This window comes from Miniopterus schreibersii (assembly GCF_964146895.1).
Source record: "Miniopterus schreibersii genome assembly, chromosome: 11".
Classification (NCBI taxonomy): Eukaryota; Metazoa; Chordata; class Mammalia; order Chiroptera; family Miniopteridae; genus Miniopterus; species Miniopterus schreibersii.
The window spans coordinates 70,955,323-70,982,757 of NC_138111.1; the positions used below are offsets into that span (position 1 = coordinate 70,955,323).

At 44.4% G+C, this 27,435-nt stretch overlaps 1 protein-coding gene across 1 annotated transcript in view; it reads right to left on the reverse strand.

Moving 5' to 3' along the window:
• Window positions 1-2,835: 2,835 nt before the first annotated feature.
• The window catches only part of SPTLC1 (serine palmitoyltransferase long chain base subunit 1), a 52,202-nt gene continuing 27,602 nt past the window's right edge, over window positions 2,836-27,435 (reverse strand). Inside the window, exons 8-15 of the mRNA XM_081151158.1 lie at window positions 24,561-24,650; window positions 19,245-19,352; window positions 17,322-17,417; window positions 17,014-17,110; window positions 15,435-15,489; window positions 8,161-8,278; window positions 5,532-5,605; window positions 2,836-4,111 (exon numbers count right to left, since the gene is read on the reverse strand). Of these exons, the coding sequence (XP_081007284.1) occupies window positions 4,018-4,111; window positions 5,532-5,605; window positions 8,161-8,278; window positions 15,435-15,489; window positions 17,014-17,110; window positions 17,322-17,417; window positions 19,245-19,352; window positions 24,561-24,650 (732 nt within the window). The 3' untranslated portion in view covers window positions 2,836-4,017. The remainder of the gene's footprint in view (window positions 4,112-5,531; window positions 5,606-8,160; window positions 8,279-15,434; window positions 15,490-17,013; window positions 17,111-17,321; window positions 17,418-19,244; window positions 19,353-24,560; window positions 24,651-27,435) is intronic.

The following is a 27,435-nucleotide window of genomic DNA, read 5'->3' on the forward strand; positions in this document are numbered from 1 at the left end:
TTGAAGGATGATTTTGCCAATACTGAATTCTTGGTTGATAGGCTTTTTCTTCTAGGACCTTGGTGTCTTTGCTCCACACTCTGGCTTGTTATCTATCCCACGAGGTCAGTGCTGACCGTTGCTGCCTTGTGTACGGTGAGCCACTTCTCTCTCGCTGCTTTCAAGATTCTCTTTGTCTTTCAACGTTTTGACAATGATGTGTCTGGATGTGAATTTCTGTGCTTATCCTACTTTGTGAAATTTTTCAATCTGTAGATTCATTTTAAAAATAAAATATGGGGAGTTTTTAACATTATTTCTTCAAATATATTTTTTACCCCTTTCTCTTTCCCTCCTCTCTGCCTCTCCCATACAGACATGTTGGGAGGCCTGACGCTGTCCACAGGCACCTGAGGCTCTGCTCACTTTCCTTCAAGCATTATGTTCTCTTTCCTTCAGGTTGATTCCTACTTATCTGTCTTCAAGTTACTGGTCCTCTGTGTGGCCCTCTTAGTGAGTTTTTTACGTTTTCTTATTTTTCAACTCCAGAATTATTTCCATGTTACTCTTTTAAAATATGAGATTATTTTATTCTTTGTCATAATTTCCTTTACTTTTTATAAACGTGGTTTCCTATACTTTGAAATATCTGTAATAACTGCCTTGAAATCTTTGCTAAATGCATTATATGGGGTGATGAAGACAGTATGGGCCACACTTCGCTTCTTTGCAAACCTTGTACTCTATGAAGTTAATCCGTGCTTTCTCATGTATGATCAGTACTTGTGACAGTCCGTGTGTTTGAGAACGAGCTATTCTCTAACATCCAGGCACCTAGCTTGGCACTGCCATGTGATCTGTCATATCACATTGCTTAGGTCATCTACAGCCCTATTCCCTTCCCACTTGACTTTTCTAGGACTAAAAGTTCCAACCTGCTACTCTTGATTGTATTTCTAGTTTCCCTTGAATCTCTATGGAATATAGTATATGCTTGGGGTGTGCGTTGTGGTATTTAGAGCAAAATTATCTGTAACTGTTGTATCATTAAATTGTGCCCTTAAGCAATCCATGCTTAATGACTACTGGCTTGAATTCTACCTTGTGCCATCAGGATTTCTATGTCTGCTTCCTTTTGTTTCCATTTTTCTTTTCGTTTAGCCCAAGTCACGAGTTTAGGTTTGTCTTTTGTATCTACACAATGAGCATATTCTGCAGTTTTCCCTCCCACATTTTACTGCTATCACTTCTTTCTACTTTGTCAGAGTAACATTTATATATTACTCTCCCACTTGTCCCATCTTTACTTTATTCTTGTATTTAATTTTATTCATTGCTCCTATTTTGTCCTTTTGATGAAATTTCCTGTTACTCCTTTCTTTCTTTAAAAAATACCTGAGGATGTGTTTATTGACTTGAGGGAGAGGGGAAAGGAGGGAGGGGGGAGAGAGAGATGGAGTGGTTGCCTCTCGTATGTGCTCCCACCGGGGATCAAACCCGCAACCTAGGTATGTGCCTGACCAGGAACTGAACCTTCAACCTTGTGTGTAGGGGATGATGCTCTGACCAGCCAAGCTACCCAGCCAGGACCATCATTCTTGACTAGATGGAGCTGTTCCTGAGTAAGCTTCTCAGGAAGGCTCACGAGCACAGCACTGAGCTCTGATTTTGTTTCTATACACTTGTCACTTAAAAGACAGCTTTTCTGGATATAAAGTCCTTGATTCACACTCATTTTTTGCCTTCAATCTCTTCAAAATGCGACCTAACTTTCACTTTGTATGTTGCTGTTGAGATGAATTTTTACTTGTTTTATCTACCTGTGCTCCATCACCCGTATGCTGCCCAGTCCATACTCTTCATCAGACAGCAGGCAGGGAAATAAAGCTTAAGCGCCCTCTACGACCCCCTGTGCTGCACTGCGGTTTTACTTGACATCTTTCTTCATAAGGAATGTCGCAGAGATGCTCAGATTTAGTGGCTGTAATTATCCTCAAACATCTCTATTTCTGGGACTAAGGTTTTATGTCCACAGGAAATATAGCATCAGGCCCACACACCAGATTATGGTCTTATTTCACAGATTTTAAGATGCCCCTTTCCCACCCACATTACTGAAATGCATCTTACAATTGATGGCATATTAGAGAGCAGGGTGCACAACACACGCACACACACACACACAGTCGTCACGCGCGTTCGGTTTGGGGTACTGCTCTCTTTTCTGTCCTAATGCCTCAAAGCCCCGCTTTCGCTGAGTTGGAACCTCACTGCAGACAGCAGAAGGGGGGCAGTCACGTGGCTCCTTCCTCCCCTGGGGACACGACCCTGCGTGGAAATGGGGTTGTACCACTGACGCTGCTTCTGGCAGCCACCGCCATTCTCAGCAGAGGGCCATCACAGAGCACCCCAGAACCCCATTTCTAAGGGAAACTTGTAACCCGCACCAGATTTGTAATAAAAGACATTATTTTTGTTTAAAATGTTGGTATTTTTCAAGGATTGAGTTAAATAATGTGTTCTACCATCTTTCCCAGGAACTTACAGCCATTTTTAAAAGTAGCAATAAACACCTAGCTGTTGCAATTTTGACATAGAAAGTACAAAGTAGTTGAAAAGTGCCTATCCTCATCATTTACAAAATAATGGTTCTGGTATTTTTGTAGTTCTGTGTGGCCAAGGCTTAGATTAATAGGAACCTAGGAAATTTCAGATACTACACACACTAAAGTAAAGTACCAAGAAATTAATATTTTCTACCTTGCCCATCCCCCACAAAAATACCATCTTAGAATTGTAGGGAAGTAAAATCAAAGGACTATTCTGCCGAATACATTATATACACAAATAGACTCATTATCAAGAATGTAACTTTATTTTCATTATAAAACAAACAAAATAGATTCATCCTGCAAAGAGTACTGTATCCTTTAAGCAGCAGCAGCAGTCACAAGGCACATGTGTACGAAATAACTCAAGCAAATCAAAACCAAATATTAAAAAATGTGTTATTTTAGAAGATGGTGATCAGGGGGAAGAGGGGATATCTGTAATACTTTCAACAATGAAGATTTAAAAAAAAAGATGGTAAACACAGATTACAAAAATGACATTTTTACAATTTTATTCCTTTACTGTTAATGAAAGAACAAATGGTATAATATTTATGCAACATGTGTGCACATCACAAATATTTACACCACCTGCCGGGGTTCGCTAAGTGCTTACATCATTTTTGGATATTTGGATTACTATGCTGAAGAGAAAAAACTTCACATTTTCCTTAGGCCGGTAGCTCCATGTTCCCAGGCAAACCCACTATACAAAAGAGGAATACATTAAAGATATTCTAAAATATCGAGGACATGACTTTACACCTTGGGATCATCACAGGAACCCTCTTCTTAACGCAGACAGGTCTCCCCATAATAAAGGGGAAAGTCATCTACCAGAACAGACCAGGGCCCAGTTTAAACTATCGCTCACGCAAGGACGTCTAACGACTATTCTCTGGCTAGAGGTAAGATTGGCCGTCAGAAACGGTGTAACATCAATATTTAGTGTCTATAAAAATCCTAGGAGTCAAATAGGATGAAGGGTTTATAATAACCGCCACAGCTGAGCTTCACAGGATGGACACTGAGAGCCGGCTGAGCCAGGCCTTCGAGGACACACTGCGCCCCCCAGGCTACAGCGTGTTTCCTGTGGGCCTGAGGAGGGCGAAAGCCTAGTCTTCACCAGAAGGGAGAAAAGAGAGGCTGACCTCCGTTTTTAAACAGTGACAACAACAAAAAAGAATATAAAATACTAGTATAATGAAACATTTAAATAGTACTAAATAGCCCAACTTAATACCAGTTATACTCTTATTAGTTTTCCTTTAAAAAAAACCAATCGGTTCCTGGGCTTTTAGATGTGTTTTCTTTGTCATGCCAAGTCCACCACCACTGCATATGGCGACGACAGTGCCAGCGTGTGCAGCCCTCCAGCAGTCCCGGGCTGTCTGCGCTGGGCGGAGGCCACCAGCCCTGACACGCACTACAGCAGGACGGCCCGGGCTACCTCCTTGATCACAGACGCAGCTTTCTCCAGTTCCTCTTCCGTTTGCTCCACTGTGACCACAACCCTAATGCTGAGAGGGTAAAGGGCACAGGAAACCCACTGGTCAGCTTGCCGCCTGCCCATAGCTGGCCCACGGGCTGCAGCTGCTGTCTCACCACTACAGCAGGTGAGGGCGGGGACAGGGGCCCTATGTCCAGCAGGCAGAAAACTTCTAACACCAGGCCGTCCACAGAGGTCTGTCGCTCCTGCCTGGACGGCTGGAGTGTGTCCTCGAGGTGACCTTGCAGTGGGGCTCTGCCCGGGATGCCAGAAAACTTGGTCTTTTAAGTAACCTACTGCTTCAGGCAGTATCAGACCCAAGGCCAAGTTCCAATGTCTGGAATCAGTGCTGTCTGGCTGCTCATGTTTGTACCATAAAGTCATGTGGAAGTTTCTATAATACTCTGAGGCAAGGCAGACATTTTCAAGTTTGCAGAAAATTGAAGACAAATATCAGCTCCTCAGGGCAATTCTACCTTTGCCTCCTGCAAACACCTGCTGCACCTACTGGACAGCTTACTGAGCGGCACTGTGCTGGGCATGGAGCCCAGGGCATAAAACAAAACGCAGCCGGTCCTCCTGACATACTCAATCACACCTCTGCCTGGAGCAGTGGGAAAGGAGGGGGTAGGATCTTAGGGTGCTTGAGCTGCTGCCAGGGTGGACCTCCAGAACCCCAGCCTGCCTCCGTGTCTGCACTCAGGTCCTCCGGGGATTTCTCCAAACTCCCTTTCGCCATTGCTGTTCAAGCTTGGGCTCTGGCTCACGCCTGCGCCTGGCGGCCACCATGCCAAGCACACCCTGCTCCATCCTGGAAGGCCTTGATGCCCACTGGGCCGCATGACATATTCGACTTTCCGGGCTCAGCTTAGGTGTTACCTGCTCTCAGAAGCCCGAGTCCCTCCCAGGCTAGACTCCCCCCGGCCGACTCTGTGACCCCATGGAGCCCATGCCCTGGCCCTGCAGACACCATGCTCCAAGTCTCCCACCTCAGCTGCACTGGAAGGCGAGCACGCAGGGCCCGTGCTGTGTAAACCCTGGGCCAGGCGCACCCCACGCAGGTCCCTGTGCCGCGCTCCCCACCACAGCTGCTTCCGAGGGTGCTGTAAGGGTTGTGCCCCAGCCAAAAGCACTGTCCCCATGGTGGAAGCTGCCGGCACCCTGTGTGCTGTCTTAGGGTGTGGGGGTATTTGCTGATCAAAACTTCAGCTGTCTCAGTTTGTTCTTGGGACCTCAGACATTTCTTTCAGTCAATGAAGAGGATGCCCTGAGCCCTGGGGGCTTCTTAGTTACCATGAAAACATCTACTCTAAGGACAACCAATGCTGATGTACTATAACGATAAACATTCTTCCTTCCCCAGCATTTCAAAAAACTTCAAAGCATGATACATTTCACACAGATTTTAAAGTAGGAAACAAAAGTAGGGCCATAGTTGAATGTCTACCAACCTGGGAGGAGGGAGGCACTTCTCTTCTCTCTCCAGGTAGCGCGCCTGGGTCAGTGCTACGCCCCTGTCCATGCACTGCGGAGAGAGAGGGACAGTCAGCCCAGCTGCAGGCGCTGTGAGGCACAACCACAGGTCCCTGAGGCGCTACCCTCCACAGCAGCTCTAATGCGCGTTTCCACTTGCGGCTGCCGGGCGAGACTGACCCCCCTGAACAGAGCCCCCCGGCTAAATGTGTCTGCTCTGCACCATCCAGCTCTGTGGAAGGAGCCCATGTGGCTGTCCGGCCCCTGAGGTCCAGCCAGCGCCCTGGGGCTGGGCTTTCAGTCCTACTTCACTTGAACAGAAACGGCCGCAGCAGCTAGTAGCCACTCCAGACAAAGCCAAGTTTGGGACGGGGCACGGTGCCAGCAGAGCCCGCAGGACGACCACCCGCTGGACAAGACTACGGAGCAGAACATCTAAGAAAGTGCTCGCACTCTGAGCACCAGCGGTGCCCGACCCTGGCTGCTCCGCGGCAGGTGCTCCTGGCACACCAGCCGGCTGCCACACCGTGCGGGTGCCCACGCCCTCACCACCTGCCGACAGCTTCAGAACGGAAACATCCTCCATCGAAACGCAGCAAGCATGACAGCAGGGACTTACGGGGGTTCTTTGGGGAGAGGAGAACGTTTGGAGTTAGTGATAGCTGCACACCTGTGTGTATGAAAAACCTCTCAACTGTGAACTCTGAAACAGTGGTGGACAGAGAGCAGCCGCCGGAGCGCACCTTCTGCAGGCCGCAGGGCAGGCTTCCTGCTGGGAAGGACCAGACGCCAGGTGGACACACCCGAGCTGTGCCTGTGTGGTCAGTGCCCTGGGCCCGCACCGGCTGCTTCCAGCCTGCTAGCTAAGGGCATCATCGATCGACCATCACTCAGTTTGCACAAGCAACTCAACACACACTTGATAAAACTTCTCGCTTCTACGAAGCTTAAACGAGAGCCACAGCTCCACGCTTCTTCCATCTCCATCACTGGAAGGAACAGTGGAGAGAAGCCGGGCAGCCAGTGTAGACAACGGAGCAGGATGTCAGCGCCGACTCACCTCACTGCCTGCCCTCTTCGGCGCCTCTTCTGCACAGAGCAGTAGTGAGACCTGCGCCGCTGCTGTGCAGTGAGAGGCACAGAGGTGGGTCTAACGAGGCTCTGGCCCCGCGCACTGGAGGCGGCCCTGTCCCACCCACTGCAGGTCCCAGCGTGCCCTGCAGAGTCACACCCGCCACACTCCTAGGCCGTCCAGTCTGGGGACAAGCTCACTGCCAAGGAATGGCAGTGTGATGACACAGCTCCTGGATTGACTTGTCAGCTTGTGTGTAAGTTACAAATGTGTTTTGGTATCGTGTTTAAGAACTCTAATATCGAGGATGCTGTAACTATCTTTTTTCTGTACACTTTTAAGTAAAATTACAATAAAAACACCAAGGCAGTATTGTGGTCGGTAGGATGCTTGTCCCTCTAAAAAGCCTGTGCTTTTTGCGCTTGGGGAGCTGTCTGTACCTGAGGGGACATCTGTGACATTTCCTCACGCAGCAGGCCGAATCACTCCAGCCTAATTAGGAATCTCACATTCTGGGCCTGATAATATTTTGGGTTTTTAAGAGGACTGACTCTAGAAGCCATGACTCCAGAAGCTGTCCAGGAATCTGCTACTCCAGGTGCTGTGGTTCACACACCACAAGACACAGGACACCTAAAGCAAGCTGTGAAGCCAGTGGTTGGCTTCACACTGTGGTTCCCATCCTGAGCAGCCACGTGCCTGTGGGCAGTGCCTGACCTCAGCCAGAGCCAGGCAAAGGCACAGGACAGATGTAGCCATCACAAAACCCTGGGGCCAGTGGCAGGGACCGGAGAGGAGTCCCTGGAAGGAAACGGCAGCAGGAACAGCAGGTCAGGGAAGGAGAGCGTAGCCCATTTTCACTCCCAAATGCACTCTGATGGACCTCAGATGAAGTGAAAGGCATGCTCACTCCCAGAGCTGCAGGGCCCCGGGACATTTCTGAGGAGGAGCAGCATGGAGGGAAGTGAGGGGAGGACTCCAGGAGGCGCAGATCTACTGAGCAGAAAAGGGCTAGTGGTCTTCCCCAGGGAGCATTTCTCATTAATAACTGAGTTACAATTAGTAATAAACTGACTTTCAGACGATAAAGACATTGAAATCAATCTCCTAAATTAGGCATGGTTACACAGTGGTCCTCCTTCCTTTCTGGTTAAAAGATCATTATGGCCTGTTTCTGAGCCAGGCTGGGGATTCGCCAGTGGGCTGCTGTCCAGTGTGGCATGGGGCCGCCACACGACGCCGTCTTTGTAAACAGTAAGCAAAAGGGTTGTCTGGAAGGCCAGTTATTCAGAGTAGCAGAGCGTGCTTCCACTTTGATACAATGTGGCACAGAACACAGCCTCCAGCGCGAGCTGAGAGCGGACCCAGCGGAGAGCTGCTCCTGCCAGACACGGGCTCCAGACTCAATGCCGACAGCGGCCAGCAACCTCCACTATACCCTATCCTGAGGCAGAGAGCTCTGAAACAGGACAGAAAGCTCTTGGTTCAGGAGAGGAGGAGGACAAGGAGACTCGCTGGGACAGAGGGACACTTGCCTGACTGACGATTTCCTGAAGCAGCTGGATGTCCTGTTCCCGCGACCCAGTGCTCTCTTCCAGCTGCAGGTGGAACGCGGGGGACACGGCCTCTCCCACCACTCTCAATCCAGAAATGCTGAGGGAGGGAAAACACACGTCAGAGCCCAAGCCCCTTCCAGGCTCAGGGGTCTCCACACAGATGACTGCACACAGTCTGCATTAACGAATGTCACAGAGACTGTGACTTTTACAAGAAACATCCTGAGGTGGGATTCTGGTTCAGACAAAAGTCCAAGGCATGCTCTGGGCAAAGCTCTAGTCCAGGGCCCCGCCGGTGGACACCCCGGATCACATATCAAAGAAAGCACAGGTGTTACCTCCAGTCCCCCACTAGGTCTGCAGGCCTTGCTCCCTCACCTACCTGGGCTCAGGTGACCCCTCATGTGGCTCCTCACAGGCCCCAGCCCCAGGCCTCTGCCCTGCTGTTTCCTCCCCCAGCCTTCCACTGCAGCGCACATGCCTCTCGGCCGTGTCACTCCCGTGGGGGAGGGGTCTGTGCACCATTCTCTGTACTTGGTTTCCTTCACTCCACCTCCTACTCATTACTAGTCGTAACACTGTTTCCTTGCTCACCGTTTAAGTCTTTAGTCTGTATCTCATCTTCTCAAAAATCATAGGAATAATTTCTGATATTGAAAATGTTATTTGACTACCAGCAATATGTTTTGATTGAAAAGTCTCCGCCGTATTTGTATGTTTAATTTTAAATTTTACCTGAGTTAATTATTTTCTTCTTTGTTAGGGTTAACAGCACAAAAATCTGCTACTTCCCAGGGAGGGAGATTTTAAGGATGATTTTTGGCCTATCTCCTGGAACACAAACGGTAATGTATCTTTATCTGAAATCAGGTTAAATATCTTGGGTTGCTTTCATGTAGTGTGTTTTACCTGGAAATGTTTACTCTTCCCTCAGGATGACATGGGGCAGAAAGCACCTGGTAGCATCCCTGATTCCAGGGTTATGTTTAGGACTCAACAAGCTTTTACTAAATGTCTACCACATGCCAAGAAGCATGTGAGGCACTAGAAGCTAACCTGGCTTGGCTCTCAACCAGCCCTTGCACAGTATTAAATTGTGTCTCCTTTCTCTGAATGCCATACACCATGCTATGATCTTGTAATAAACCAGGCTGCAAATTCAAACCATAGAGTCTTAGAATCTGGGGTCTGGAATGTGGGAGAACCTTCTAGATTAGTTTTCTTTACTAATGTAGAAGCAAAGCAATATGCTTTCAAAACCCATATCCTATGTGAACTTTGTGTTAAACTTGTACAAAAGAAAGTACCAATTCTTTTTAGGTCATGTACTCGCAGGGGAGAATTTTAAAAATTGCTTCCCAAATAGCATTTCATATGAATTAAATGCCCCAGATTTTTCTTTTCTTTTTAAATACATTTTTATTGATTTCAGAGAGAGGAAGGGAGAGAAAGAGAAACATCAATGATAAGAATCATCGATCAGCTGCCTCCTGCACGCCCCCCACTGGGGATCGAGCCCACAACCTGGAAATGTGCTCTAACCAGGACTTGAACCGTGACCTCCTGGTTCATGGTTTGATGCTCAACCATTAAACCACACTGGTTGGGCCTGAATTTTTCTTAATACATACAGGGCACCTACAGCCCAGCTAAGCCTGTGCTTCAACCAAACAGGCTCATCTCACATGGTGGGTGGGGCTGGTGGGAGAAGGAAGGAAACAAAGTTCCCTCGCTCTGGCTGCCATGGCTGAATGTTAGGTGCAAGTGTCATTAAAACCAAATGGAGAAGATCTGACTTTGGGTGGTGGAGACACACAGAGCAATATAAAAATCTTGTAACATAGAAAATCCACACCTGAAACCTCTGTTCATATTAACCACCATCACCCCAATAAATTTAATAAGTATTAAAAAAACACACACAAATGGACACAAAATGATAGCTTGAGTTCAGAAGCTTAAAAGCTGTGTTTCAGGACCTAAAAATTTTGGAAAGCATGTTATTTCATCCATATGGGTAAATACTAAGCACTGGGCTAGGTCCCAGGACAGACCAATCAACAGTTCAGACGAGGTGTCCATCACGTGCTTACAGTCTGGGAAGCAAGCTGGACACGAGTAACTCTCTGCTAGAATTTAGGGACTCTTCAAGTTTCCAGCAGGCAACCAAACCAGCACAGGCTGCTGACTTCTCCCAAACGCAACCTTGGAGGTGAGGGAAGAGAATCACTGATTAAAGGAGACTAATTACTTAGATGTGAATGTTGATCACTGATTTTGATATTGTTTATCTTTTAAGAAATTTATTGAAAAATAAGAAATAAAAGCAATAACCTAAATGTAAGAAGCTAAAAAGAGTAAGAACAAATTCAAACACGGAAGAAAAGGAAGGAAGACCTCAATGAAAAAGAATGATAAAAACACAAACAAAATTAAATTTAAAAACAATGAGCTAGGTAAATTTCTGGGAAGTTTATCATAAAAATAAAAAAGAAACACAAAATATTAAGGGGGAATAACGTAGACACAGAGAGACAGTCACTGACCATCCCCAATGCAAAGGCCCAAGCCTAGACCTGCAGGGGTGGGGTCCAGCCCAGCTCTGGAGAAACAGCGAGCCTGGCTTACGTGGTGGCTTCCTAAGCAGGAAAAGGGAGAGCTGCTCAGCCGTTCACCAAGGCTACCAGAACACTGATTCCTAGGCTACATAAGCTTGGTATAAAAGATTATAGAACCATTTATTTATTTATTTATTTATTTTAAAACTGAATTTACTGGGGTGACAATGGTTAATAAAATTATATAGGTTTCAGGTGTACAGTTCTGTATACATCATCTGTATATTATATCGTGTGTTCACCACCCAAGTCAAGTCTCCTCCGTCACCATGTACCCCTTTACCCTCTGCACCTCCTCCACCTCCTTCCCTCTGGTAACCACCACACTGTTGTCTGTGTCCAGGAGTCTTTTTTTTTTCCCCTTTGCTTAATCCCTTCACCTTCTCACCCAACCCTCCACCCCACCCCTCTGACAGCTGTCAGTCTGTTCTTAGTATCCATGGGTCTGTCTCCTAAATAAACTTTGTTAGTTTATTTTGTTCATTAAATTCCACATATAAGTGAAATCATAGGGTACTCATCTTTCTCTGGCTGGATGATTTCACTTACCATAACACTCTCCAGGTCCATTTAAATTATAAGTATAGATGTAAAAATCCAAACTAAAATATAAGCCAACTAAATCTAATAGTGTAGAAAATTAAATTGTAATCAAAAGGAGTCTAGTCAGAAATGCAAGGATGGCTTAACATCAGAAAATACATCAGCATGGGGAAGACCTGGGGTGGGGTGGGGGTTAGGTGGAGGGGGGCAAAAAGGGAGAAAATGAGAGACATCTGTAATACTGTCAACAATACAAATTTAAAAAGGAAATATATCAATGCAATTCAGCATCAGACAAATCTATAATTTTTAAAAAGTCTCCAAACCTAGGAATAATTTGATAGAGGCCACCCAGCAAACCCCTACTGTATGATGTTTTATACTGAATTAAGAAAACACTTTATATTGGGAATGAGAAGGATGTATGCTCTGACTGCCAGTTCAAGAGAGTATCAGAGACCCAGACCAATGCAATATAAGAAGAAAAAGATAACAGGGTTTTTATGAACATCATCACAACAGAAGGAAAAGAACTGCTGGAATTAATAAAACCTTTAACATTCTTATAAATCAGCAATAATTAGAAAATATAAAAGACAACTCTACTCATAATAGGAACAAAATCTATAGGATATCTACAAATTACCCTTAAAGGTACCATGAGGTAAAAGAGCTTCAGGGAAAATTTTTAAATTTCTATTAAAGGACACAAAGGAAAATTCCAGGAAGTGGATACATATTCCCTCCACATTAATCAGAACATTTAATACAATTACGATGAAAATTCTAGTACTATTTTTGACAAAACCCAAAGTTATTCCAAAACTTATATATTGATTGTGCTCACTTTCGCCGCACATATACCAAAAGTTACATAGTGATAAGAACAGAAATAGTAATAAGAAAAACAGAGCATTGAGCAGATAAACTAATGAAGGAGAAAAGACAGCTAAAAGCCAGATTCGGGTACAGCTGGGAAACTGGTACATGACAGAGAGCTGGTCTCCAGCTACCGAAGAAAGGCTGCGACATTTGGACATTCATAAACAGACTGCACTAGACTAACACAAACCAAGACGTCCTTCTCCTGACCCAATCTCTTCCCCATTCACCATCCCATTTCTCTGTTCCTCTTAACAGCAAGACTCAAAATAGTTACAGAGCTGTGTCCAATCCCTCCTTTCCCAGTTTCTCTGGAACCTGCCTCTATGAGGCTTTTTGCACCCGCTGCTCCCCTGAAACTGCTCGAGTGCAACAGCCTGTGAGTCAGTGCCCGTCTGCTCCGCCAGCAGCGGTGCGTGCCATGCTGACCCACGTACACTTTCTGCCATGGTTGCCTTTTCCGCACTCTTTCTCAGTCTCCTGGCTGGTTCCTGACCTCTTCGCAATGAAATGTTTGAAATACTATTTATATGCAACTGACTCCAAAATGTATCTCTAGCTCAGGCCTCTCCCTTAAACTTAAAAGTGTATATCCAACTGCTACACACTCCTGGACGTCTGATTGCATTTTGAGCTTAACATATTCAACACCAAACTTACCCAACAAACTTCCCCAAACAGTTCTAACCATCTCACTTACTAGCAACTCCATCTAGTTACTCAGACCAAACACCTTAAGCCCAAGCTTGAGTCTTCTCTTTCTCACTCACCCCGAATATGAACTTCCAGGAAACCCACCTTCAAAATACATCTGAAGTCACCATCATCTTTTACATGCAGCACTGCACAATTTCTCACTGGTCTCCTTGTCTCTGTACTTGCCACCACAGAATATTAGATATTTCTTCACACAACACAAAAGCAGTTTTGCTAAGATGGAAGCTCAGTCACGTGATGCCGTATTTTGCTCAGAACCAGGCCATGGCTTCCTATCTGTGCCCGGTCCTGTCACGGCCTCCAAGGCCCTGCATCCCTGGCCTGTCTTCCCCTCTTGCAGCACTGTTGTCCTTGCTGTTTTGTTTTCTGTTACCCCTAAGTATCGAGATACCTATGTGACATGCTCCCAAACTTGCCTTACTGTGTGTGTGGTATGAGGTGCCTGTGGAGTCCTCCAAGAGATACTAAGTGAGCCTCTGGATGTGAGACCCGGAACCCTAAAGAGTGGGAAGCATTGGAGATGCAAATTTGTGAGCTGTCCACATATAGGTGTCAGGATCTGAAGCCCCAGGGGTGGAAGAGCATGATTTTCCAAGAAGGTAACAGAAAAAAGGACCATAGACTAAGCCCTGAAGAGGACGGTGCCAAAAGAAAGGCTTTGACCGAGTATTAGCTGGAAGGAGTGCTGCGGAAACTAACCAAGGAGGCATTATGCTTCCAGAAAAATCTCAAGGAAAAGTATTACAAGCAACAGTAGTAGCTGATGGATCGGGCTCTAAAGGAAAGGGTGGAGAGATTCAACCAGTCAAAGGAGAACAAGATGAAGCAATTCAAAGAGGTAGAAGACCAGTGTGTTGTAACAGAGCCCAGAAGGAGCTGGGAAGGAAAGCAGTCAGCTGTGCTGAGGCTCCTGGGTAGCGAGATGAGCTCTGAGGACCGTCTGCTGGACTCGGCAACAAGCAGTCACCGGTGGCTCCACAGGCATAGTGGTGAAGTGTAAGAGCAGAGGCAGGTTCAGGAGTTTCAAGTGTAAATGAGAGAGGTGAGGCTGTGGAGAAAGCACACAATCCCGGAGAAGATGAGCTAAGGAGAAGCAGAGCACGGGTGAGTCGTAGAGGGAAAGGTGAGGTCAGGGAAAGGAGTGTGAGAGGGCCATGGGCCTGAATGTAGTCACGCGGCTCGGGACCAGAAAGACCCAGGACAGAGAGGAGGGGACAGCCAAAGGCACTCAGCGTTTAGGAAGAAGGGCTGTGATGGCTGGAGGGACATTTCTTAGCTGTAATACAGGGAAGACTGGCTCGGACACCCATAAGTGCACAGGTTTGTTAGGAAAATGAAGGAGTTCCCAAGTGACAGCATGAGGCACGCTTGTCAGCTAGAAGTAGGTGGAGAGAGACAGAGGGTAAGGATGTTGGAGACGAAAAGGTGTAAAGAGCTGGGAGAAGTGGGGGATAGGACTTACAAACAAAATGCCTGAGCACCCCAGACAGAAGGCAGGGCCTGAACACCCCCAAGAGAAGGCATGGCCTCGGCACCCCAGAGAGACAGAAGGCAGAGCCTGAGCACCCCAGACAGAAGGCTGGGCCTCAGTATCCCAAAGAGAAGACAGGGCGTCAACCCTGCCAGACAGAAGGGTGACTGTTCTGAACTGACAGCGGCGCCCATGCTGCCCGCATTGGTAGATTAATATTTCATAACCTAATGTGACTGGAATCAATACAAATTGTAATCTCTCCACCATAAATCATGCAGGAACCTTTGTTGCTACGAGGCAGACACACCCAGAACTTTAATCACTTCTGGCCCTACTGTATCAGAACAGCTGTGATCTCCTCCTTTTCCACCTGTCTTTTTCTTTCCGTATCTGGCATAACAAGAAACAACCTGGCAACGTGAGATCATTTTCTTTAAGACCAGAAATCTGCCTGAAAATGTCACCAGCCTCATTTTTTCTGAGCTCTGGAGGAATCTTAAAGTGCTCGTGTGTTGTTAAAAACACATAAACCACTCATAAGGTTCCCTCCCATTTCACTTGTTTCTTTTTGCCATATTAACTTGAAGTGAAACTTAGTGACTCTCTAAAAAGAATGTCGGCAGTGCGGGCACTGGCGTCTAGTGACGCAGCAGGGAATTGCGCCTCTTGCTCGTAGGGACGTGGAGTCTCCGGGCTTTACGCTGATCACTTCTGTGGCTGCGTGCTGGGTTATTTGATGTTTTTATCTTGTACACTGCTATAATATTTTAGTGATGAGCCTGTATCATTTTTTTAGAAAAACAATCTTGATTCTTTAATGACCCAACAGAAGCTCTGGTTTCACACACACAGACAGATGTGGGTGAACTGAGGTTTTGGTTTCTTAGTTGCAATTTAAGTCAAACTGACCCAAGCCTATCAACTGTACCCAAAACCAAAGAAATGACATTCAAAATTTTTCATTAGTTTATATGTGCAGCAGATAAACTTTAAGTTGAATGAAAACTTGTAAAACTTACCCTTGCAAAGCTTTATGAATTCTCTTGCACTTTTCCTTCAACACTGCAAAAATACCTGGGTGGAAAAAAAACATTCCATGGCACAGCTGCACCTTGAACAGCACGCGTTAGAAAACCTGCCTTGAACTTTCCACTTCTCAAAACCTTGAGCTGTCCTTCAGCATTTGTGGGGATACCGAAATCCACAGGCGAGTATGACGACACAGGTCAATGAACGCAGCACACCCTCGCACCCTCGACTTCCAATAGCAGATCCAAAACAGTTCAGGTATTTATTGAAAAAAACTGCATATAAGTGGACCTGTGCAGTTCAAACCCATGTTGCTCAAGGGGCAACTATATATTTGGGAAACTTGATATTAATCCAAAACTATTTTTAAAGATCCAGTTCAAGTTCATCAATTTAAAATGCTGCAAATCCTTCTACATACTAATAACACAGACAGGCGGCCAGATACGCCTCTAGAGGCGCCAGCTTTCGTCCTTGGCACACACTGATACCTTTACACCCCTTTCAGCAATATTTGGGATGGCGTTTTTCTACAGCAGAATAGTGGCTCTTGCTCTCATCAAAATTCTACAAACAATCTGTTTAAGAATAAAAGGGCACCAAGATGTTACAGAAATAAATTGGCAAACAAGTTGGTAAAAAATAGAGACTATATGTAATAATGTTTATGATCTTTTCCCTTTCCTCAGGAAAACTCTAAACAACCTGAGCAGGAGGGCCAGGCCACCTGTCGAGCAGGAACGCGAAAGTGCAGAGAAAACACGCATGTTTCCTGATTCTCTGAAGAAAGACCAAAGCTGAAAATTTAAAATGCAGAAATACCAGATAATGCCTGTCTCTCAAGTTCTGTTTCAGGCTTTGGTGAGTAGGCATGGTCACAGCCAAAGCCATGTTTTAAATTTAGTCCAGCCCAGCGGGGTGTGGCTCAGCAGTTGAGCGTCGACCTAGGATCCAGGAGATGGGGGTTCAATTCCTGGTCAGGGCACATGCCTGGGCTGCAGGACTGATCCCCATTTGGGGGCCTGCAGGAGGCAGCCGATCAATGACTCTCTCATCATTGATGTTTCTATCTCTCTCTCTCTCCCTTCCTCTCTCTAAAGTCAATGAAGATATATTTAAAAATAAATAAATAAATAAATTTAGTCGACTTTGCCCGTTAAGTAACCATTAGGTTCTTAAACTAGGTACCAACTGTTGATGCAAAAGAGCTGAAGGGAAACTAGACAATACTTATAAAACATATATAACAAAAATTAGTAGCACACTTTGGCTAATTTCTAAAATAAAAAGATAAACCAAATGACAAATGGCCCAGAACTGAGCCCCCTCCTGTGGGCAGCCCCACCCACCCAGGGAGCCAGGCTCTGGCCCCAGCTCTGGGACAGGAGAGACGGCTGCACCCGCTCCCAGATGCAGGACAACTGCTGCACTGCTGCTCCTTCTACTAATGCCGGGAGTGAAATTCAGACTGGAGCTATCAGACCAATCACTTCCTCTAGCTAATTCCTCCAAAAAGCACACCGGCAGCATGGCTAATGTGACTTGCACAGTCTGACTTCCTGGCTGTACCTGGACTCTCTTCCATGATGTTGAGGGCCTCGATTGCAGCTGCAGCTAGCAGGGGTGGCAACGAAGCTGAAAAGCAGTATCCCTGGCCGGAAAGTCGCTGAGAAGAAACAAACAAGTTAAAAACATAAATACATCTCTCCCCGCTTATTCTCTCTCTAAAAAGCAACAGAGAAAATATCTTCAGATGAAGATTAACAATAAATAAAAATTGTGTGATTTACTGTGAAGGCTTTTAATTATAAGTTACATTTTGAGGCAACCAAGGAGCAATGCATTTCAGCTGCTGCTTTTGTTTTAAAAGAACCTACCTGATGGTCAATTACGAAAGACCTGCCACAGCAGAAACCCCCAATAGAAGCCAGTGAATTCTCCATGTTGGCACTGATGAGGTCAATATCATCTATCTGCCAGGAAAGAGGCACCGTGTCAATGACTCCTTGATTGAAACAGACCAATTTCAAGCCTAGAGACAAAATTTCAGCACTCACCATGTCAACATCTGGGCTCTACAAACTACTTACGCAAAATAGAGGGTAAACCACATAAAATCTATCATTAAAAGGACTGATGTTTCAAAGCCCTCCTGAAAGTGCCATTTCATCACGCATTAACATTTATACACAATGAAAGAGAGAGATAAATTAGAAGATGATGAAATCCAAAGCTGTTTGATACTAAAAGTATTCAGAGGTACAAAATAAAACCATCTCCTGGCCTTCCCCACAGAAGGTACTTGAGGTTTTAAATAAAACCTGAGTTTTAAGCACTTGGTTCCTACATTCCATTTACCTTTCATCTTTTCAAAAATGAAATCATACATGGCAAGCAATTCTTTGACCACAGTGGACGAACTGGGCAGTGGACGAACCTAACGTAGTCCATGGGCTTCTGAGTTCCCACTAGCTTCTCAACTCCTTAAGTATTCCTGGGATCCTCACCTTCCACTCCAGCTCCAGAACCAAGTTTCATCCTGGCTACATGGTAACCATCCAATAGTTACTCACTGATGGCCACGACAATGACTGGTCAGACCAAATCTGGTATTTTGCTAAGTGTTCCAACATATACAAAAGTAAAGCGAATAGAAAAAGAACCCCATCACCCAGATTCAAAGTTCAACTCGTGGATAATCTCATTCCATGTACAGCCCCCCTACAACCCTCACAACCCTCATCAATTCCTTCAAAAACATAATAATAAAACTATTATCACACCTAAAAAATGAGAAATTTCTTAATATCACCTATTTGGTTTAAACATTTGTCTCATGAAGCTTGCTCCTGTGTTTGACTTGGGATTCAAATCAGGCCCCTATACTCGGTGCTCCTCCTCAAGGTCTCACGTATACATCTCTGAGACAGGTGATTAAGCACTTGAGAACTAGACAGAGACGCTGGACATGCTTTTTCCTCCTTCACACTGTCATGCCTTAAATTTTGCTTAAATTACTCTTCCATTTTATCTTCGATTCCTCAGTGCTTGTCTTTGAGGAGCACATGTCAGTCTAGCTTCTCCAGGACTATATGGGTAGTGGATGCAGTTCCTCTAGGGGGATTTTATGTTTATAGTTCAACTTGTTAACACAGGTTGCAGAACTTTTATGCACAGGATTTGGAGAAAGCGTCCTTCAGCCGGACTATACACAGTGCAGGGTGAAGACAGGTTCTGCAGATGGACTGACTCACTTCTCCCTGAGGCTCCAGGAGCACAAACCACTGGGACAGCGGGGGCTCACTTCCCTTCAGCAAAAGTAACATGACAAATTCATTCAGCTGTTTGGGACTCTAAGGGGCTTTGCTGAACCCATGCCAGTGGTGTTCCTGATGTAAGAGTATGTGTGTATATATATGTACACATATGTTTATGTGTCAGGACTTCAAATATTAAAAGGACATCCTCTCACTGCCATCACAGACACTTTCTAAAGGACTACTTAGGGAATTCTTACTGATTGTAAGAAAAAAACCAGAAGGCAAATTTATCTGTTTCTAGAGAAGAGACACTGAGAACCAGGATCCAATGCTGCCACATCACCACAACACAGATTCCACTTTGAACCGCTCTGAGTTGCCAGTGCTGACCGATCCTCTGCGGGCACCGTGAAGAGCAGACACCAGAGCGGCAGGCCCTGCAGGCCCATGAGGAGCACTGCCAGTGCACATGAACCTGCTCAGCAGGATGTGACTGCATATCTCCTACAGGAGGGGAGGTTCCAAAAAAGGAGAACTTACATTGATTCCAAAGTGTTCAGTGACTCCTCGGCCGTGCTCTCCCAGGACTCCAAATGAAAGGCTTTCCTCCAGAAAGATCCTGGCTTTGTATTTGTACTTTAACTTAACCTAAGTGTTAACAAGACATAACTTTACAATTCTGATGATGAGTAGCAGCAAACAGAACAAAATTAACCTTAAATGAAAAGGGAGAAAAGCACATACAGTTGCTCCTCAATATAGGTAGATTCTTATCTGTGGATCTGCCCACTTGCTGAAATTGATCTGCAACCTCCGAATCAATACTCTGGGCCAGGGGCAGAGCAGTGAAAACTCCGAGTCATCTGATGCTGTCCCAGTTGAGCTGAACAGGATATGGCTACAGCTCATATTGTAAGCAAGTGTCCTTTTCACAGTCTATTTATTGCCACTTTTTTTTGCACTTTGTGATTTCTGTTGGTGACCCTGTTGTTTATACTGGTCCAAAAGTAGTGCTGAGTGTGCTCTGTGTTCCTGAGAGGAGGCTGGGGCTGCCTCATGGGGAGATGCGTGTGTTAGACAAGCTTCCTTCAGGCGGGAGTCACAGCGCTGCTGCTGTGAGCCGAGCACTGGTGAGTCAACAGTATCAGTTAAACGAGGTGTCTTTAAGCAGAAACACACAACATGAGGTCATGTACTGAAGGAATGATGAACATGTTGTGACTAGAGGCTTGCAGAAAACGAACTGTGTGCGCCCAGGAGCAACAGTTCACAACTCTGTAATTCGGTGTGTGCAGCATGTTTATAGAATCTATGTACCATGAAAAACGAAAATCAACTGAGTTTTCAAAGCTCCAAAATGTTCAATTTAACTCAATAATAAACAGAGTGCAAGGCCAATTTCTAAAGACATAAATGGTAAGGCATTATGAGTATAGACATGTAACCTGTTAAATACTGGTCTGATCACACAAAAACCCCTGGGGAAATGTATGCACTCTTCCCTCCTTCAGGGGCACTGTTTTAATTTTGATTTCATGGCATTTTTTAATGCAGAAAAAATGTTCATTATAGGTTTTCCCCTTTACCTCCAGGCTTTTAAGATGCTTATTGATCTATACGGTCTTCTAAGCATCACATTTTATTTATATTTTTGCTTACACAGTGGGAAGTTGAACATATGCATGTTTGTTTGTAGGTTTTTTTACCCCCTAATGACATGTATGTGATCAGTTTCACAACTGAGTTAAAATACAGCAATTATCAACCACTAAGTTTTTACATATATGATAAGATGTTGACCTCTCAAATATTCCCTTAACTCATGTATTTTAATTACTAAAGATTTAACATTAAGATCTTTCCACACTGCCAGGCCAGCGTGGCTCAGCTGGCTGAACATCGTCCCATGCACTAAGAGGTCACTGGTTCAATTCCCAGTTAGGGCACATGCCTGGGTTTCAGGCTTGATCCCCAGGAGGGGGAGTACAGGAGGTATTGATCGATGATTCTCTCTTATCATGGATGTTTCTACCTCTCTCTCCCTATCCCTTCCTCTTTCTCTAAAATCAATAAAAAAATATTTTAAAAAAAGATCTTTTCCCACTGAAACTACAGGAATCATGCATAAAATGTATAAGATGATTTGCTGTCCCAAATCACAAGTCTCAGATAATTTACTGATTTTTCATTGATTTTTTAAAATATTTTTATTCACTCATCTACTGATGGGCACTTGGGCTGTTTCCAGATCTTAGCTATTGTAAGTTGCGCTGCTATGAACATAGAGGTGCATATATTCTTTCTGACTGGTGTTTTGGGTTTCTTAGGATATGTTCCTAGAAGTGGAATAACAGGGTCAAATGGCAGCTCCATATTTAAGTGGATAAAAAAGCTGTAGGACATTCACACCATGGAATACTATGCAGCTGTTAAAAAGAAGGACCTCTTACCCTTTGAGACAGCGTGGAGGGACCTGGAGAGTATTATGCTAAGCGAAATAATCCAGTTAGAGAAAGACAAGTACCACATAATCTCACTCATATGTGGAATCTAATGAACAACTGATGAACAAAATAGATCCAGAGACATTGAAGCGTGAAACAGCCTGAAGGACGTCAGAGGGAAGGCGGAGGTGGGTGGGGAGAGATTTACCAAAGAACTTATATACATATATGCACAACCCAGAGACACAGACAATAGTGTGGAAAAGGCCTGGGGCGGGGGGGGGGGGGGGAGAAGGGGTCAATAGGGAAAAAGGGGGACATCTGTAATACTTTCAAAAATAAAGATAAATTAAAAAAAAAAAATCAATGAAAACATATCCCTGGGTTAGGATTAAAACAAACAAACACTTTTCCTTGATTTTGAGAGAGAGGGAGGGAGAGAGAGAGACGTCGATCTGCTGCCTCGAACTCCAGCCTGGACTGGGGTTGACTGTGCAGCCAGGCACGTGCCCTGAGCAGGAACCAAACCGGCAGCCCTGAAGTGCATGGATGACGCCCAACAAACTGAGCCACACCACCCAGGGCGACAAATTATTTTTCAATCAAGATTTTATTGGATAATCTTGCTAATCAATATCAAATTTGGGGGGGGCAGACTGACCTTTTGCTGGATTTTAATTAAAAATCAATGCACTTGGGGAGAATCACATCTTTTCAACACTGAGTCTTTTCCATCTGTTAGTATGAATGAGAAAGTTTCTAAACATCATGTTTTAGGATATGTTTAATGACATTACGACAGTCCTGGTGAAGCAGAAGCCCACAAACCCTATTTTGTGTCCTGTAATCTCTCTCTACTCAACACTGACACACACTGAGCGGCCCTGCACTTGAGGCATTCTGTCTCCCTGCTGGGCTGCACACTGCCCATCGGCACTGCTCTGTGATCCGAGTCCTACAACGTGGGGCTCTAGCACCGCCTGGCCTGCTGCCTCCCCTCATCACTCTATCAGTCTTTGACACTCATGTAAACAAATACATTTCTTTCATTGATATTTAGGATGTATCTGTATTTTCTTAAAACATAGTAAAAACTTTAAAAATAAGATATAAAAGCCTTATTTTAATTCCTTATTCAATTGATAGACTCATAGATTCAAATCAGTGGTCAAATGCAAGGGCGGTTGAACACAGGAAAATCAATCAATGTAATGTATCATATTAACAGAACAGGACAGCCACTGTGGAAAATGTATGGCGGTTCCTCAGTAAGTTAAACATAAAACTACCATGTGACTTAGTAATTATACTGCTAGATATATACACACAAAAAACTGAAAACAGGGGTTCAAACAAATACTCGTACACAAATGATCATAGCAGCACTATTCATAATAGACAAAAGGTAAAAGCAACCCAAATATTCATCAGCAGGTAAACAAACCGCAGTATGTCCTCAAAATGTAGCATCACTCAGCACTACAAAGGCATGAACCGCTGACACGTGCTACAACGTGGAGAGTGATGAGCACACGAAGCTTTGTGGACAGAGCCACACACGAAGGTCGTGTATTATGTAGTCTCCCCTCAGCTTAGTGCACACTCTGTGGTCTCATTACCCACAGTTAACTGTGGTCTGAAAACATTAACTGGAAAATCTCAGAAATAAACAATTCAATAAATAACTTGTGCCCTGAGTAATGTGACAAAGTTCTGCGCCATCCCCACCGTCCTGCCCAGGACATGAATCATCCTTTGTCCAGTGTGTGTGTGTGTAGTACACGGACACTTAGCAGTCGCCTCATTTATCAGAACTACTGCTGAGGTGTCAGGGTGCTTGTGCTCAAGTCACCCCCATTTTACTTAGTCATGGCCCCAAAGTGCGAGAGTAGTGATGTTGGCAACTCAGATATACCAGAGAGGAGCCAGAAAGTGCTTCCTTTAGGTGAAAAAGTGAAAGTTCTTGACTTAAGAGAAAAACACCCTATGCTGAGGTTGCTAAGGTCAATGGTAAGAATGAATCTTCTATCTGTGAAACTGTGAAGAAGGAAATGAAATCCGTGCTGGTTTTGCTGCTGTGCCTCAAACTGCAAAAGTTACGGCCACAGTGCGTAAGCGTTTAGTTAAGACAGAAAAGACACCAAATTTTGGGGTGGGAGGCTTAAACAGAGAACCTGTTCTGATCGATGGCCGAGTGCTGCACCAGAAAGCACTGAGCCTCCCGGGGATGTCCGCAGGGGCCAAGACCAGCGACCTCACCCACGCAGCTTTTATAAGGAATAGTGTGACAGCTGTTCCATTTTATTATTAGTTAATCTTTTACTGTGCCTAATTTGTAAATTAATCTTTGTCGTGCATATGCATTTATAAGAAAAACACAGTATACATAGGGTTTGATACTATCTGCAGTTTCAGGCGTCCACTGGGGGTCTTGGAATGTGCTCCAAGCAGACTACTCTATGATACGTATTAGGATGATCCCTTTTACAGAGAGATCCAGAATAGGTAAATCCACACAGAACGCAGGCTGGCAGTGGTTCCAGGTGAAGGAAGAGGGAAAATGGAAGTGACTGCTTAATGGGCTCAGGGGTCTTCTTCGGGAGTGATGAGAAGGTTTTAGAACAAGACAGATGATGGCTACCCACACTGTGCATGTACTAAATCCACTAAACTGTTTACTTTAAACAGCTAATTTTATCAACTTCCACTATCATTTACTTTTCCTAGAATTTGGATTCAATTAACTGTAGCAAGACAGTGCTCAATACTATTTAAGCCTCATCTCAGGTTCTTTAAACTTCCTCAGTATTTATAAAAATGAATTCCCATTCCAGTAAAGCTGGAAAACTAAAATCGATACTGGAAGTTGAAAAAAACCCTAATTTTATGTTATGTAAATTTCACCTCAATTTTTAAAAATCTCAATAGTCATGATTTCTAAAAACAGTATATTGCTTTCCCTGTTAAAAAGCTGTTTTACAAAATACATAACGCAGAATTTTATTTGTACAGAGCTCTGAAAGGCAAAGCTACAAGAGCGAAAAGTAGATCAATGGTGGCCTTGGGCCAGACTTGGGTGTACTGACTACGAAGGGGCATGAGGGAACTCTCTGGAGTGACTATGGTGGTGGTGGTGGGGTGTATACATCTGACAAAACTCATCAGACTCTACACTGTAACTGTATTTTACTATATGTGAATTATACATCAGTGAAGCTGGTTTTAAAAAGTTGAGTCTTGATTACTCTTTAAAGGCATTAATGCTAACCTACTTCCCTGGTATGAGTAGAGTGAGCTTCTGATACCTACTGTGCAGAGCAGGGCAGATGCTCCACATTAGAAGTGGTCATAAACACAAGGCAAACTCCAAATAGTCCAAATGCTAAAATAATGAGTAACTGTGAGTGCTTACCAATTCCGGGAGAGGACAAATGGTTCCAGTATTCATATACAACCCTTCGGCTACAATGAAACGCCGAGTTACACGGGCCTTCCGGGGATTCTTTAAAAGAAAAACCCCCAGACATTTTAAATTTTAGCAACTCCAAATATAAAATCTCTTACAAGATTTATTCATCAAAATAAAATAAATGGACAGTGTGGATGAATTTCAAGCCCAGGCTTGAAATCATGCTATCATGAGAGGAAAAGTAGTGCTCTCTCATTTCAGACATGTTTTTCAGTTCCTGCAATCAACTAGGAGACCTGAGACAGGCAGGCAGACAGGCAGGCAGGCGCGCGTACACACACACACAGCTGAGCACTCTGAGACTATTATAACACAACCCTCCAAAGCTGAGAATGACTGGGAAGGGGCCAGGAAACTTTCTGGGATGAGAGGATATTTGATGTCATGACAGGGGCCATAACTCACGGGTTGGGTCTACCACTGGTCAAAACTATATGGCTAGGATTTGGGCATTTTAGTGTCTATAATTTTACCCACAATAAAAAGAACTATAACAATGATGTTCATCCTCATCACACATGCAGTGAGGAATTAGATGGTGGTTCAGATGCTAGAAGAATGGCAAACACTGATAACAAGCTGGGAGAGGAGACAAGGGCATCATTATACTACTGTGCTCCCTTCAAACGTGCCTGGAATTTTCTATCATAAAACCTTAGAAAACCAGAGAAACCTGCTTTACTTCATTTACCAAAAACAGATGAAACCCTCTCCTCCCTCATTCCTCACTGCTGGGTCAAGGAAAATCTGACTGTGGCCTCACCCAGTGATGCTGGGAATCAGAGGTGTGGAGGGACTTTTTTAGACCACACACACCTTCCCCACTCCAGTGACTCCAAGTCCCTCTGCCGAATGTGTGGATGCTTCGTGTGTGCTGGGCTGAAAACACTGAGATCAAGAGACAGCTGACTGCCGCCTTCCCACTCAACTGTTTCTTGCCTCTGAGCTTCTGTCTGATGGACAACTAGAAACACTAGGAACTCAAATATCAGAGCTCTACTGGAAGGGGTGTTTGGGAAGCTGCGGCTGGAACACTCTGAAGTGCCCACCACTGAGTTGGCCTGGTTATCTCCACTGTCACTAACACAAACCCGAAGGTCACAGGTCTGCTGGGGTCCCATATGAGGACATTGGGCCATCCCACCTCTCCGCTCCCTGCCTTTTAAAAATGAAGTATTTTATTTAGCATTTGAAAGTATTCAATGTAGAACTCTTGGGAAATAGAAAAGTGCAAAAAAGAATTTAACACATTAGTTCGTCACACCACACCTTGATAACTTGTCTTTCTTGTAAAAAACATCTTTATAAATTAAGTTGCTCAAATCAGGATTTTACTGCAATATTTTAGGACATGAATTTTAAAAACACTATGTTAGGAGCATTTTCGCATTACTTAATATTATTTAAAACATGATTCTAGGGGCGAAATAATATTCCACTTCGTGGGTTCCCCACAGATTAACAGTTCTCCCGATGCTGGATTCAGGCTGCTTCCCTTGCTCTGCTTTTTCACACTGGATCATAAAGGTCCTTCAACCTGACACCACTTCTAATTATCATCTAACAACAGCTCCCCAAAGGGTTGGAGGGTTCACAACCTGGAGCAGATCTGCTCACTGACCCTCAGGAAAGGCTGCGCCGACTGGAACTTCCCGAGTTGCAGGAGGGCCTCTGCCTCATCAAACATACCAGTGTAGAAGCTGATTATTACTATTAAAAATGGTCCCTAAACAGCAAAAACTGCTAGCCTACTTTCTCTATTATTAGTGAAGCCAGATTATTGTTCACATGCTCAGTTATTTGTATTTCTTCCATAAAACGCTGTTTTTATCTACTGTCCTTTATTTATTTTTTTAGAAGAATATGGGACAAGGAAACCCTGTAGGTAAAGGAACGAGAAACATCTTGGGAAGTTAACCAAAAAACTTTTAAAGAATTAAAATAATTTGATCCAAACCTGGACTAAAATGCAGTATTTTAATTCACTTTCAAAGATAAGCATCTAAGTAGAAAATATTCAAAAATTTAACATTTATATTTATGTGAAAATAAAACTGAAAAGGAATTATTTTTAAAAACAAAAAGGTGGAGTACTTTAGAAAGCCTACTCTTGGGAGGAAAATATAGTATAAATTAGCAACAAAGTAAAAACTATGAAATGGAAATAAATTTCAAGGTAATTTTATTTCTTGTTACTATCCATAAAAAGTTTACAGGTAATAAATCTGGTGAAGTGAGCGTGCTTCACCCCCAAATATGATGCTTTCCAAATGTGTACAACACTAACTTGGCAACATAAACTCTACAGCAGACTGGTCACTGGCCACCCTTCCCAAGGCAGTGCTCCAGCCTTGCAGCATGCTATTACTAAGTCAGAATAAGGGACCTCCTTTCATGGTTAGTAGAAAGAAAGTCATCAATGGAACACTTTCAATGTAAAGATTTCCTTGCTGTGCAGCTACAACACATGCACAGAGGAAAGTTCATCACAGAGTGTGTGTACTCAGTGAGAACTGTTCTTAAGCTGTCACCAAACAAAGACAACAGAACCCTAGAGAAATAATGCAAATATTTGGAAAAACAAAAATTAACACAAAATTGAAGGACGTGACAGGCACTCTTACATTACTCGACAATGGGGGAGCTGCCCTGGCAGTCCTCTTGAAAGTGATGCTGAGACAGGCTGTGGCAACCAGGCTCCTAGCCCGCTCCACACAGAATGGCTATCCACGTCATCCGGAGAAACTAAATGACCATTCTAACAGTGATGCTCTGGTCACATCTCCTGTGACACTCCAATGGAACAGAGGATGAGCCC